This window comes from Chelon labrosus, assembly GCF_963514085.1.
Source record: "Chelon labrosus genome assembly, chromosome: 5".
NCBI classification, from domain to species: Eukaryota; Metazoa; Chordata; class Actinopteri; order Mugiliformes; family Mugilidae; genus Chelon; species Chelon labrosus.
The window spans coordinates 8,144,691-8,158,924 of NC_140341.1; the positions used below are offsets into that span (position 1 = coordinate 8,144,691).

At 42.0% G+C, this 14,234-nt stretch overlaps 1 protein-coding gene across 1 annotated transcript; it reads right to left on the reverse strand.

Annotated features, from left to right (window-relative positions):
- Nucleotides 1-696: 696 nt before the first annotated feature.
- sec22a (SEC22 homolog A, vesicle trafficking protein) lies at nucleotides 697-13,311 on the reverse strand. Its single transcript, XM_084545227.1, has 7 exons — nucleotides 13,185-13,311; nucleotides 10,794-11,004; nucleotides 8,133-8,296; nucleotides 7,195-7,374; nucleotides 6,190-6,308; nucleotides 3,977-4,042; nucleotides 697-3,656 (listed from the first exon to the last, which is right to left on the reverse strand). Exons 2-7 carry the CDS (start codon nucleotides 10,973-10,975, stop codon nucleotides 3,456-3,458), a joined length of 912 nt encoding a protein of 303 aa, XP_084401353.1. The 5' UTR covers nucleotides 10,976-11,004; nucleotides 13,185-13,311; the 3' UTR covers nucleotides 697-3,455.
- Nucleotides 13,312-14,234: the final 923 nt, after the last annotated feature.

Genomic DNA, 14,234 nt, shown 5'->3' on the forward strand with positions numbered 1-14,234 from the left:
CCCCCCCCCCCCCCAGCAACCCTCCACAGTAAGTTCAAATAAGAGGCTGTAAAACTCAACTGTCCATATACTTTTGGTAATTTATCTACTAGAATTAAGGTGCTTTCAGTGATAAATAATAATAATAATAATAATAGTTTAACCTTTAATTGTCCCTGGGGACATTGCAGTTCCTGCTGTTTGAAGCCAGCCTCTAAGGACTGCGCCTAGGGAGCAATTTGGGGGTTAGACGCTTGCTCAGGGCACCTCAGCCATGGACATAGTGAGAGGCGAACCCTGGAACCCCTCAGTCCCAAGCTGCACCTCTAACCACTACTCTTTTAACACTTTCTAATAAACCTCTGATATGAGAATGTTTTTGACATGTTCACGTCGTTCACCAACAGATGGCAGGAGCACTACATCGCTTGCTTCAAGCACGGGGTCCTTTGTCTCCGTCTCATCAGGATTGCTGGGTTTATATATATATATATATATATATATATATATATATATATATGGAAGCAAAATAATAATGTGCTGATTAATGCCCTGCCTGTTGCTTCAACCATTCTAACATTAATATCTTATTTATATATCATATCATACAAGTCAAATCACCAGCCATTACAACGAATAGGAGCAAATTAGGGTCTTGGTTTTCTTGGCATTAAAGTGGATTTAAATTTTAATTCAAACCCAAATTGAGAATCCGTACAGCAGCAGTAAGCATGATAGTGTTTAGCTTGCCTTGTCTCAGGGAAACTCCAACACATGTTGCAGCAAACAAAATCCTCAGACTTAATGATCTTAACCTTTTCGGAGAGCCAGCCCGTGAGCTCTGCAACAAAAACATTATCACCGCTGACATTCACCGAAGCGTTCAAACTCAAGTCGGCGGCGACAATTTGTCAAAATATTCGCATGCATGCATAAAAAAAGAGGAAAAAGAAATCCTCCCCGCCCCGCTACAGGAAACTAAATCTGGAGAAAATGCTGCTCCCTATAATCAGGCACAGGCAAATAACATCACCTATAATCATCATACCTCTTGTGCCGTTACTTGAGAAATAAAAGAGATGGAAGTGCTGCTTGAGAAGTGTTTCAGTTGCCTTTGAATCCGTGGTGCTTCTTGATGCTCTGAGGGGGAAATAGTGACTTAGGAGGGAAGCAGGGAGTGTTAAAAAGTCATCAATCTCACTTCATTTAGCAGCTAAACCTTCAGCATACACTGCTCCAACAGCTCCAAGATTAGGTGAATATTTTCTCCTTTAGATTACAGCATAAGCCTTTTTTTTTTTTTTTCCCCACAATTGCATCAACGTGCAGCAGATACCATCAAATGAGGCCCCCGGTAGCGCTTTGATAAAAAGATATGAAAGCCATTGTTCTGGTGATGTCTCGGTTTCTTTAATGTTCAGCGTTTCCACACTGCGCTCAGGAGACAACGCGTCCTAGTACAGGAGTAGATGTATTTCAAGTAGACTGAATTGGGACCAGATCACGCTGCGATAAGTCCACGTGTCTCCGTGTGCATCAGAAAATGGACAAATTTACTCAAATCACATCTTATTTTCTTACATATTCATGATAATTTTGCATTCCGTGACCGTCTAGCGTAAAATACAACAAATTAAAAGTGACGTTCAGCAGTTCGTTCCAACCAGCAGTTCATAAAAACCCTGTAAATAATCGCATTCGTTTTCCATACTTGGATAAACCATAATAATAATTTAAAAAAAGCCTTGGATTTTTTTATTTTTTCTCCCCGTTTCATGCGACACACACCCACGCAAAACAAATCTACTGCGGTGGAAATGGGAGAATTTCGACAAACAATCCCGAGCCGGCGGAGCGTGACGCAGCCACAATCAGGCCCGAGCCGCACTGTGAAGGGAGCTATTAGGTCATAGAGGTGTGGCGCCGTTGTTGGGAAGTGGAGAACTTTTCTTAGAGCGCGATGGTGAAATCACACCAGAGTCATTTCTTCCAGCCAGCTGGGTCCCCTGACAGATCTGTAGTGCACACGCCAGATGGACACGGAGCATAGCTGCTTGGGTACACTGCACTGAGACGTGACACTTACAATCTTGGCACATATGTTGAGCTGAGGGCATGACTTCATTCTCTGCTCATTTGTTTGCTATTATTTGTTGGGACGGCACAGGAATCCAGCCGTAATCCCCCTTGAACAAATGTCCCATTGTCTGATGACGGTAAATATCACCACCTCCTGATACTAATTATGTTAAATGCAAACACTGTGTTAATATCAACAACCCAAGCGTAAGAGTGTTTGCCGTCACTGCAGACGTCTGCACGGAGGAAAAGCAGGCCAGAGGCTGCTCGGATGATCACGGGGCACAGCCTCGCATCCTCAAACTGCAGCCGGTTTATTCACGTTTATCACTTGACACCGGCTCGAGGCTGCGTAGGGCGAGGACACAGGGGGGTATGAATGCTAACGGGAGGGGACGTTCGTGACAAGCAGACGCAAGTGCGCATAAACACCGGAGCAATCGCGGAAGAAATAATAATAATCCATAAAAATCTGTATAAATCTCTGCCGACCGCGTGTCAGAGTTAACAATCGTTTGGTAAATAAATAGCAAAATTAACGTCCGGCGACACTTGCAAAGTGAGATATGATCATTGCAGAGTATGACAAACACAAGGCAGCATTGCATAGATTTAAAACAAGAGCTAAATTAAGAAAAATAAAATAAAAAGGAGTCCAACAACAACAGCTCAGGTACACAGAGGTACATGTGCAAAAAAATCCATTAGTGGGTGAAGTCAATGTCCGGTCCTGAAGATAGAAATAAATATCCAATATGAGAAGTTTTCATCAAGACTGGCCAATACTTTTTGTTTTTGAACACCTGCATCCAGTTTTCTACGTAACCTCATGCTCTGGTGACTTGCTCTAACACGCCACGGTCCTATCAACTTTAATCACGAGCGTGCTCAGTTTAAAGATAATTTCGCTCCCGTTTTTTGTCTCTGTTAGTTGCTCCTTGACCGGATATGGTCATAAAAGAGGAAAGGAAAAAGTTTGACAGGTATTTTTCGTGTACCATCCATCCCCAGTAAAAACTAGGACGTCTGTGTAACCTGCGTATTTGGCTGTGAGTGGCGTTGCGGGTTATACGTAACAAGTCAGCTCCAATGATTAACTTTGTGAATGCAGGAAGAGCATGGATTTGCAAAACAGGAGTCTGACCTAAATTAAGAAGCAAAAACTGGTAACGGATTGAGAGCAGTGAGTGATTCCTAAATGATTCAGGCTGCTGCACAGATTTGTCCACTGATGCCGAGATGCCGAGAACTTGTTTTTCCATCATCTCGGATCGGCTTGTTTTTCCCGTGTCCGCTTTGTCCCCCAGACGCGTCTCCCAATATTTCCAGACAGGGCGTGCGCGCGAGACATCTGACTAAACGTCGGTTTGTCCTTTTTTCGCAGCTTAAGGTCTTCGTCAGACGTTGTAGTCTGGCGCTTTCCCCTGGGGTTGCCTCAGTTTGATTTGCAGGGTCATGAAGGCGCCCACGGCCACGTGGAAGAGGATCTGCCACATGTTCCTCAGTTCGTACAGATACATGTTGGACAGACAGATGAGTGCAAACGCCAGGAAGGACTTACTGTTCCTCCAGACGGAGAAGTAGGCAAACAGGTAGCACTGAAAGGGAAAGATTGCAAAGAAGAATGTGAATGCTGCACATATTAAAAGACCAACAGCATGTTTTCATGAGAGGGTCCATTTGATAAATGTTCCCCCCATTCATCGGTCTACCAGTTCGCGGTGATGCATTTAGCATCCGGAGCCGCACAAAAGGAGCTGATGAAAATGTTTTAGAGAAAGGTACTGGACTGAAAAGCACTGAGCTTTTTTTTTGCTAATGTTAGTCTAGCTGACAAGCTGCTGAGCTGTAAAGTGCAGGGCTGTTAGTCAGCCAGTCAGCCAGTGATGGGTGGCCCTTACCGCGGACTATCACTTACCTGATACAGACAGGCTGCTGTGCCGAGGAAGAAGGCAATCACGTAATTAAAGTCTTCATCATCGTTCTGCAGAAAGGAAGAAAAGGCACAGAGGCTTATTTTTTTTTTTCTCTTTAGCTCTAGTTACCCGAGCCCACACCACACAGTCTGCGGTCTAGACGAGTTATCATAAAACCAATGTGGCAGGAACACTCAATTAATCTAGTTTACAGATTATGATTTCTCATTTAAAGTTTCAAGGGTAGAACAGTAGGAACGGTGACGCTCCTGCACCGAAGTTCTCCGAAGTTTTCTAAAAGGAAAACCGCAATTAGCAACAACAGCCCTATTCACGTGGGATTAGTATTATCTGGGGACATCACGTGATTTAGAAATTACCCCTCTACATCTGGGCTGTGTGTATCCAAACGGGATAAGCAAACTCCATGTTCTGCTTGCATCTACTGACACCGTCCCTGAATGAGATGTCTCGGCTCTGCTAGTTTCTCCTTCCAGTTCACTACTTGCCAAAGCTAAACATGTTACCTTTTACTCCACTACACTTTTTGACAGCTTTAGCTACTTCGCAGATTTGTCGTAATAATAATAAATATGTGATAAGACTGCGCTGATCGCAGGGGAGAAGTGAGGAGCTACGTGGCAGTTTGTAAATCAGCTCCATCACACCTTCACCGATGTGATAAAACACAGTAATGCATCAATAAATATAATCCAATCCATCAAAATACGATAGATGTCATCCACCTCATCATCCCTAGAGATTTCACTAGTTTTTGGTTTTCCTGTGAACGGGTCTCTATGCCGAGGAGCGACATCCTCCTGGTTTTACACCCGCTTTCATTTCCACTTGCGAACACAGCCTCCATAATTGTCGAGCGGGAAGCGGCAGAAAAGAAGACAGAAAGTAAACTCCTTGGAAAAAGTACAACGCTCCCCAAATCGAGGAGATCTCAGGACCTTTGTGCTTGGAGATCGTTTTTGCTAATTTGCTGTGTAAAGTTTTACTTTACAAATCACAGACGTCAACACAGACGAACACATTATTACTAATTACTAGAGGTCGTCATGTGATACTAGTTCCATGCAAATAGGGATTTACTGAGTCTTTTTTGACAGTTTTCACCTTTAGTTTAATTGAAAGTGATTTTTCTTGTATTGAAAGTTTAATGGGACTGGAAATGTGAGTTTTTAGACAGTTTTCCTGTTTATCTTTACTTTATTTGTAGGCCAAGCAAAAAATGAGAACATACTGTCACACACAGCTACAGTGATAAAGGATGCCTTAAGCTCAATTCGCACAGGGATTAATTTTACCTGGGGACGTCATGTGATTCAGAAACGTCTGTGTTTCATGTGGCGCATTAGCACGGCATAAACAAACTCTGTGTTTTACTCAAATTTACTATCCATAGTTATGTCTCTGCTACTTTTCTGCTTCACTCCACTGCATTTCAGAGGACATTTTACACTTTTTGACAGCTTAAGTTAGTTTCCAGATTCTAATTGATAATAAAAACTATATTTTCTGCAGTATTTGGCAGTATTTAAATCAGCCCCACCTCTACCGACGAAACACATTAACGCTTGACTTAATGATTTCACGCGTCCAAAAGGGCGAATAGGTCAGCGACATCTCGACTTCGCACCCCGACATCTATCCAAACATTGATTTACAGCACATCCTTCATAACTCTTAAGTGACAAGAGGCAGGAAAAAAAGGCACGAACCAAACTAAAGTTTTGAAAAAGTAAAAACGATGCCAATTCTCACTGGATTAGTTTTATCACAGGACCTCCGTGTTACGAGAAACAGGGTAGGTGATTTGCGGTGTAATTTTTACTTTACAAATTATGCATATGGCCGATTCGCACGGGATTAAAATCACAGACGACCGCCGCTATTATTACAAATCACCAGAGGTCCCCAGGTAAAACTGGGCCCGTGCAAATAGTTGAGCCAGGACGTAGGGTAATAAACCAAAAGTCTGACCTCATCTTCTACTACAAATAAGTTGGACTGACTGCTTCTGTTTCTTGGCTCGTCTGGCTTCTCTTTGCAGATGGCGCCCAATTCCCAGGAATAAATGCTACTGCTTTTTATATTTATGAAAGTTTATGATTACCAGTAATGCTGACAGATGGAACTGTGAAAACAGAGGCAGCATCTCCATTTAAGGGAATTTGTTTGAATACCGCCTCCATTACGTCCTCACCTGCAGTATGCTCTCTATAGCGTGAACTCCTCGCAGCAGGTTCAGCCCTCCACAGAGGACGCTGAGCACACAGGATACGATGCCTGAGAGTGTCACTGGCTCCAGCATCTGCGTGGGAGCTGGAAGAGTGCAAGGACACAGTATTATAGACACTGCAAAAAAAAAAAACAAAAAAAAAACAAACTCCAAAGTAAACAGGATGACAAAGCAAGTAGTTTTCATGAAATGTAATTATATATAAAAGAAACGTTTGGCTGGATAAAGGCATAAATCCTTTAATAGCAAAGATAAGCCGAGCATACACTGTTTTTAAATCTCCCGACTTCCAAAACATTCTGGCACAGTAAAAGAAGTGATGTGTCACTATTATCAGATTAGCATACTTCATCCCGCAGGACAAAATGATTTATGTTCTCGGAAAGCAGAGACTGGCAAGGTCCACAGAGAGCGAGCAAAGCGTGGAGAACTGCTCTGAAGGACGGCACGGGGAGCGCAGACAACAGCTCTCGGTGACCTGAGGTTGCATCGCTTAAACTTGGGCCAACTGAGGTGTGACAGTGAGTACAAAAGGGTTGTCTCTTAGAGAACAGCGGGAATGAACCACAGAACAGAAAGCGACAACGCATATTTGATCACCAGACAGCATCTTTGAAGCGCATTGTCTTTCTTTTCCATTTATTATCCTCCAGAATGAAATGATTGTATTATTTGGATTAAATGTTTGTTTTTCATCAGTTTAATGTTAAAAATGACATAGCGTTGAGGGCTGATGTACAGCTATAATGCACAGATGGGAATTTACTTTGACAGTCCATTTTGCAACGGTGCATCCAGTATTTATCTTCATGCCTTCAGTAAAGGATGCAGAATTATGAGGAAAATCACCAGTGACACTTCTATGAATTTGTGTTCCTAAGACCAGCACTAATAGTGTTAATAGTTAAAAGTAATGTTAGCACTCCGTCATACTTGCATATACGTGTGGAGCAGCAGCTGCCGACCTACCTATGCCCTTGTACTTTGAGGACGTGTGCACGGAGAATCCGTTGATAGCCTGCAGGTCCTCGGGGGAGAGCTGGTAGGGAGGTCGCAGCTTGATCTCTGTCTGCATGTCAGCCAGGTTGAGCCGGGTGGACAGGGAGCGAGGGTTGTTGTAGCGCTGCTTGGTCTTCTGGATGAAGGTGTCTGACGGTCGGCACGGGAAACGAGGGGGGAGAAAACAGAGGGAGTAAAACTAGTGAGATGAATAGATTCTTTGTATGAGAGAGCGGGACGCTAGCACGGTTAAAACAAGAGTTTAACCTTTCAAACACCGCATTAACTCAAAAATTATATGCTAATAAATAACAATTTAGATAAATGACGTACACCGATCTGTCATAACATTATGACCACCTTCCTAATATTGTGTAGGTCTCCCTTGTTCCTCTAAAACAGTTGTGACTCATCAGAGAACGGACATGGCCCTTCTCAAGGTGTCCTGTGGTGTCTGGTAACAATATGTTGTTAGTGGGGGGCCTTTGAGGGGAGGGGCCTCTGTGGATCATCCCACTGATACTTGATCAGTTTGGGATCTAGTGAATTTGGAGGCCAGGTCAACACCTTTTGATGTTCTTCATGTTTTTTTGAGTTGTTCCTAAAGCGTTTTTGTGGCTGCATCCTGCTGGGGATGTCTGCTGAACATCAAGGAGTGTCATTGCTATGGGGTGGGGGTGCCTGGTCTGGTCTAGGTGGGTGCTACATGTCTAAGTAACATCCACATGAATGAATGCCAGGTCCAAAAGTTTCCCAGCAGAACACTGAATTGTCAGAATGGCCATAATGTTATTAACTTCCCCTGTCAGTGGTTTTAATGTTGTGGCTGATCGGTGTATATGCTAATAAACATTCCACGTTAAGGTGATAGTCGGGTGCTGCACACTGTAAAACTTCACGGAGCTCACCAAATTCAATGAAGGAGTACGGCCGCACGGCGCTGCTGATTCGTTTGGGGTCGTAGGTGACGATAAACTCCTTCTGCAGCTCGTCCAGGAAGCAGAAGGCCAGCACGTTGGGATAGCTTGCAGTGCATATCATCAGGTATCCAACACCCAGCGAGCTTGTGAAACTGAAACACAAACATTTACTGCTTTTAATGCACCGCGTAACCTTTTCCTCATGGCAGAAACCTTGAGAAACTCTAATTAGGACTCAAAGCCATGCACCGTGACACGTTGACATTTCTGATTCTCTAAAAAACCAACACCATTTCAGCACACCTCTGCTTTAAAACCCACACCGTCACAGTTAATTAAACACTGTAACTACGCTCACATCCGAGCGCACCTCTGCGGAGACACCATCCACCGGCCTTACAGTGTTAATTGATACACAGAGTGCAAATGAAATCCTCCAGATACAAAGACTTTCACATTATCCGAATGGCTCGGAGCACAATTGCGCGCGGAGAGAGGCAGTTATCACAACAACATCTAAATGGAAGTGGCACATAAATGTCAACAAACGGCGCAGGCTCAAGCGATGATTACCATGGGGGATATTAGACCAGAAAGAAAACGGTGAATCTCCGATACCAGCGTGACACCGTGTCGCTGCCTCAGAACATTTGAGCAATTAACTCGTACACAAATATCAGTGGGAGTTAGGCAGCTCCCTTTCTCTACTACGACTGAATGATGGTTAATATTGTGACCTCTAGTTTCACAAGAGTGTGTTACGATTATTATAGTGCCTTTTAAGAGCTGATATCACTGGGACCATATATATATAATCACATGTATATTACCAACTGTTCAATTCCATTCCATTTCAACTTAGATTTCATATTTTTTTCCTTTTACTAATGTTTGTTTATGCTGCACACCTTGCAGAGCTGAAGAAAAATCTCGTTGCACTGTACAACCCTTGTCCTGCAATGACAATAAAGGATATTCTATTCTATTTTATTCATGCGTTGCAGTTTTTTTCTTCTTTTTTTTGTAAGGTGACTTTGAGTGCTCTGAAAGGCACCCACATATAAAATGTATTATTACATTTCTTCTCACACCTAACAGGCAAAAGAAACCAAACATCTAACAGAATGAATGTCAGCATCGATGAGCCACGTATTCAAAGGCACGGCCTCAACGGAGCGTACAAGGCACGATCAGAAAAGTCTCAAACACTTCTAGTTATGCAAGGTCATAAAACTAAACGGCAACATCTGGGGTGGGCTGAAAAAATGAAGCCAAACGAAGTGCCAAAAACTGGAGTTGCTTGTAATCCCCGTAGACCTCCGTGTTAAAAGGTCCACTTGTACAGCCGTAATAACCATGTTCAGCCTGGTTTTAGTCTCAATACTTAATTTCTCCATTCATGACAACTGTACGGGGGCATCTTAGCTGATCTGAATGACAAGTGGGTACCATCACAGGTGAGCTAGCTGCATGCCTAGAAGTCACCCACCCTTCTTTGCCCATTTTTCACTTAGCCAGAAGTCAGGACGAGTCCGATTACGACAGATTCATCTTTCATTACAGCCGAAGCATGAAACAAATCAACTGTAGCCTGATTGGGATCAGGCAGAAATAAGAAATCAAAGTTGGTGTCGCGAGAGCTTATGAAGAGCCTGTCAAAAATCAATATTGAGCTTAATGTGGTGTGTCACTATCGCTGTCATACTTGCAGCCATCTGTTCCCTGTTATCTTGAAAAGCTCTGGACAGGCTTCCCCAAACTGACGGTCCCCATACTGACAGTCTATCAGAAAATAAATCATAATGTCGAATAAAAATATAAAGATAAAGTTGGATAAAGTCCTTCAGTACAGCTGTTGTAACCGATGACGCATGAATATGAGTTGCAGCCATGAATATGACAAAATATTGAGTAAGGTGCAGTGTAAGGTCAGTGGAACGTTTCAAAAATGATAAACAGCAGTATGATCTTAATCTCTAACAGTATCTTGGGGCGATAAAACAAAAACGAAGTCCGCTACTAAAGCTCCAGGACATGTGAGTAAATCTCACACAATAAATTTCTTGCTGTTTTCACGACACCTTTAGCAGGCATGACAACCGCCACTATAGAGCCAAGAATATCACAGAATAGATTAAACTGGAACTTTAAACACGGCCCGTTTCATTCCGCCCTTCACTGTTCACATTCTTCAGGCTGTTACTGATAAAAGAAGCTCTATCAAAGGAGGCGCTGGGTGTTGAAAACCTATAGCCGGCACATTGATGACTTGTGTTGGGTTTTCTTTTAAGGTCGCGTCCTCTGTCTTAATAAGACTAATGGGCTCTTAACAAACACTGCTTGAGAGAGTTTCAAAGTCTTTCCCTGAGCACCAGCTTGGCTTTTAGAAACCATCGGCAGCCACAGCTGTCCAATCACTCACATTAAAAAAAAGCTTTTTTTTGTGTTGGAGGGGTCAAGAAGAAAGCATTTAAACTGTCAGCAGCAGACTGTTTAAGCACCCGTGGGTAATTATGAATGGAGATGAAGATGCATGACGTTCATTTTTGTTTTAAATCTGGAACTGAAGATGTGTCAGGTGAATAAAAAGGGTAGCTAGATAGTTCATGTCTGTGTGCCCTTGAAAATGACATGATAAAATAGACCCACTTGACATTGTATGGTCCGGTCTTAAGTGTGCAGCGGTCCGGGAACTGGCCGAGCTTCTTGGAGAGACCTTTCAGGTGTCTCTTAGTTTCCTGGAGCTCTTTGTCCTGCTCGTAGTCAGTGGACGCAGACAGAGGCAGGCCGTCCCCGACCCGAACCACAGAGGCAAACAGCACCGTCGACATCTTACAGCTCTCAGTGTCTCACTGAAGGCCTGCAAAGCAATATAAAAAAAGACAGGGAATTAGGTTTGTTGAGACAGTTCATTTCTCAGAGAGTCACAATAAAACATTTTTCCATATTTTTTATCTTATAACTTTGGATGTTGTACTGTTAGACGGAGCAAGAGGTCAATCTGAAGGTGTTAGCTTGAGCTGTAGGGAAATGTGGCTGACGGTTATAACACATTTTCTGACATTTTACAAAATATAAGAAGAATCAATTGCTTGAAAATGACGCTGTGTTTCATCCCTTAATAAAGTATAAAGATTGACTCCTTGTTTACAGGACTGGGGCCCCAAGAAGCTATCCTATAAGATCAAGTAAAATACAACCTTTGCTTTCCAAAACTCACATATCATGTTTCAAAAAATGTTAAGTTTTATAACAGTCTTGTGTTAAAAAAGGCAACTAGATGGAATTTCTTCTGCTGTGAATTATTATAATATCCACAAACCGTGTTTTATTCTCTGATTAAACAACATTAAATAATAAAATTGTTAATCTAAGCATCTTATCACTAAATGTGCAAAAATCAGGTGTGCTGACTGATTCAATGACAGACCTTCAATGTTTCCTACAATATCAGACACTTTATGGATGGGTCCTGACCCCTGACATTAAACACTGAAATGTACGTCTATAATTAAATTTTTATTTCTTTTAAAGAGTCCACAAGTCTCCTGGAGTGACTCTCCCTAGTGCTACTGCTTAAGATACGTGTAAAAACATTTATTGCCTCTGTGTGATTCCTCCCGTGAATATCCTTGGTGCCATGCTGTGACCAGGCTGTGAAATAACGTCACTTTGTTGTCAGTGTGAGTCAGCTACAGTCCATCCAAGAATCATCTTCATACCCAAACAGAAGTAAAAAGAAATAATCTACTGCATTACATTTTGTATGTGCACTTAGAAACAGCCTGGAGTGACATGGTGTTTAGTGTGAAGATATGCTGAGATCATTTAATACAATCAACTATTAAGGCACTATTGTAAAACACAGCAATCGTACAAGAAGACTAAAGATCATATTTTGAAAATGAAATATTTGAAAGCCTGACATGCAATAAAAAAAAGCTTGCAAGGTTGAAACTACTTGCATTTCGTAACCTTTGCAAGCATTATTCGGTATTTGACTTTACCTTCTTCACGACTGCAGCACTCTGTTTACAATGATTCTCCAACACACTTGCAAATCTCTGTTTTCTGGGATTTAAACTGTGTAAATGTTGATCTGAAAACTGGTTAGCATAGAATATGTTTGGAAAACACTACTAAATAGAATTTCAAATGCAGAAATCTTTATTTTTCATTTTCATAATATGGCATGATATTCATCCCATGAAGGTGAGGGAGATCCTCCAGAAAACCTTAAAACATTAGTGTATTTCATTATTATTTAGCAGCTTTTTGTGAGTGAATTCAGTCACTATCAGGTAACAGAAGCTAAAAGCGTAAATGACAGGTAAAATGTCTTGCTGAAGACCAAATACATCAGTATTCTGATGAATCATTCATCAAATAATCTAATGGTTATTTGTGCATTACTGAACTTAGGTTCCTTACAATTATGGCCCTCAAATCAAATTAAAGCCTCCAAGTAGCTGTTCTGATCTAAATGGAGAACAAAACCTGCTCGTCGTTGTGTGGGGGGTTGTTTGGGAACCATGGACAGCTCCGAGGATCAACGAAGGGGCGTTGAGAGGAAGTGAGTCGAGGCTTTCTCTGTGACGTGACGTGCTTTCATTACACTCGTGGCAAAAACGTGAAAATTACACAGCTTCAATACCACGCTATCACTATTTGGTTTAATTAAATATAAACTAAAGTAAGGAATTGCTAAAACGGACTGAAAGAACTGGGGCGTTTGTGTTAGCTAGCTAATGCTAACTTAATAGTCGTGATTCCGGAATAACCTTGTTTACGTTCGTGGACACAAGCTACATCTCTGCTAATGTTACTGTTGCCTAAACCATTTCCCTTGATATAAAATATCAGTTTATTCTGGAGGAAAACACATTCTAGCTACGGGCTAAGTTAGCCAGATAGCCACAGTAAGAGGCTAACTGCATTAGCTTGACCAGCAGCTTGGCGTTAGCGTAATCTGGCTAAGGAGCTAACTTTGCATGCCCACATCCCAGAGCAAAGCCACGAGGAAACCTGAACAAAACTCACATGTCTGATAAACTGAGATAGTCCCTTGGCTGTTTAATACCAGGTAAGCGAGGGTAGCATTACGCGGACATCTGTGGTATGCAGCTCTGAAACTGTGCAGAGAGCAGAAGGATGCTAGCAAACCGCAGGCAGCAGACGTGACGTGATGGTGATGGTGTTGACGTTGACGTGGCTGTGCCGCTGTGCATTGTGGGTAAAGCTTAACATCGCCGGCATAATAAAATAAAATAAAATAAAATAAAAACGTATTTTCTGTTTTATAATAACATCTCCTGATATTTGAATTTTTGGTATTTTTTGGTATTTTTTTTTTTATAATTTAATTATATTATATGCAACTGCTTTTTTACTTTGTATGTATTCTGTTACTCACTCAGTTAACTTTTTAATTACTTTTTTCAAAACTTATCTAATCAGTTTTTACTTTTTATATTTAATGCTTATTGTTAAGCCATTCTTTATTTCTGTCCTGTTTAAAGGCAACAAAACTTAAAGGCTTGACGTTTGTAAAAATAAATAAATTATAATTAAAAATAATAGGGGCGGCACAGTGGAGAAGTGGTTAGCACTGATGCCTCACAGCAAGAAGGTTACCGGTTCGAATCCATGGGCCGGCTGGCCTTTCTGTGTAGAGTTTGCATGTTCTCCCTGTGTCTGCGTGGGTTCTCTCCAGGTACTCCAGCTTCCTCCCACCATCCAAAGACATGCTCATTAGGTTCATTGGTGATTCTAAATTGTCCGTAGGTGTGAGTGTGAATGGTTGTCTGTCTCTCTGTGTGTGGCCCTGCGATGGACTGGCGACCTGTCCAGGGTGTACCCCTGCCTCTCGCCCGATGACAGCTGGGATAGGCTCCAGCAGACCCCCATGACCCTTAACAGGACTAAACGGGCATAGAAGATGAATGAATGAATGAATAGAAATAATAGAAGGTTCCATATAATACAGGGGCAGTTACATGGTTATTATGGCACCCTGCATAGCACGCTCTACTTTACACAATCAAACTGGGGAAGTAAAACTAAACATTGCACGCAGAAAGATTATGAATA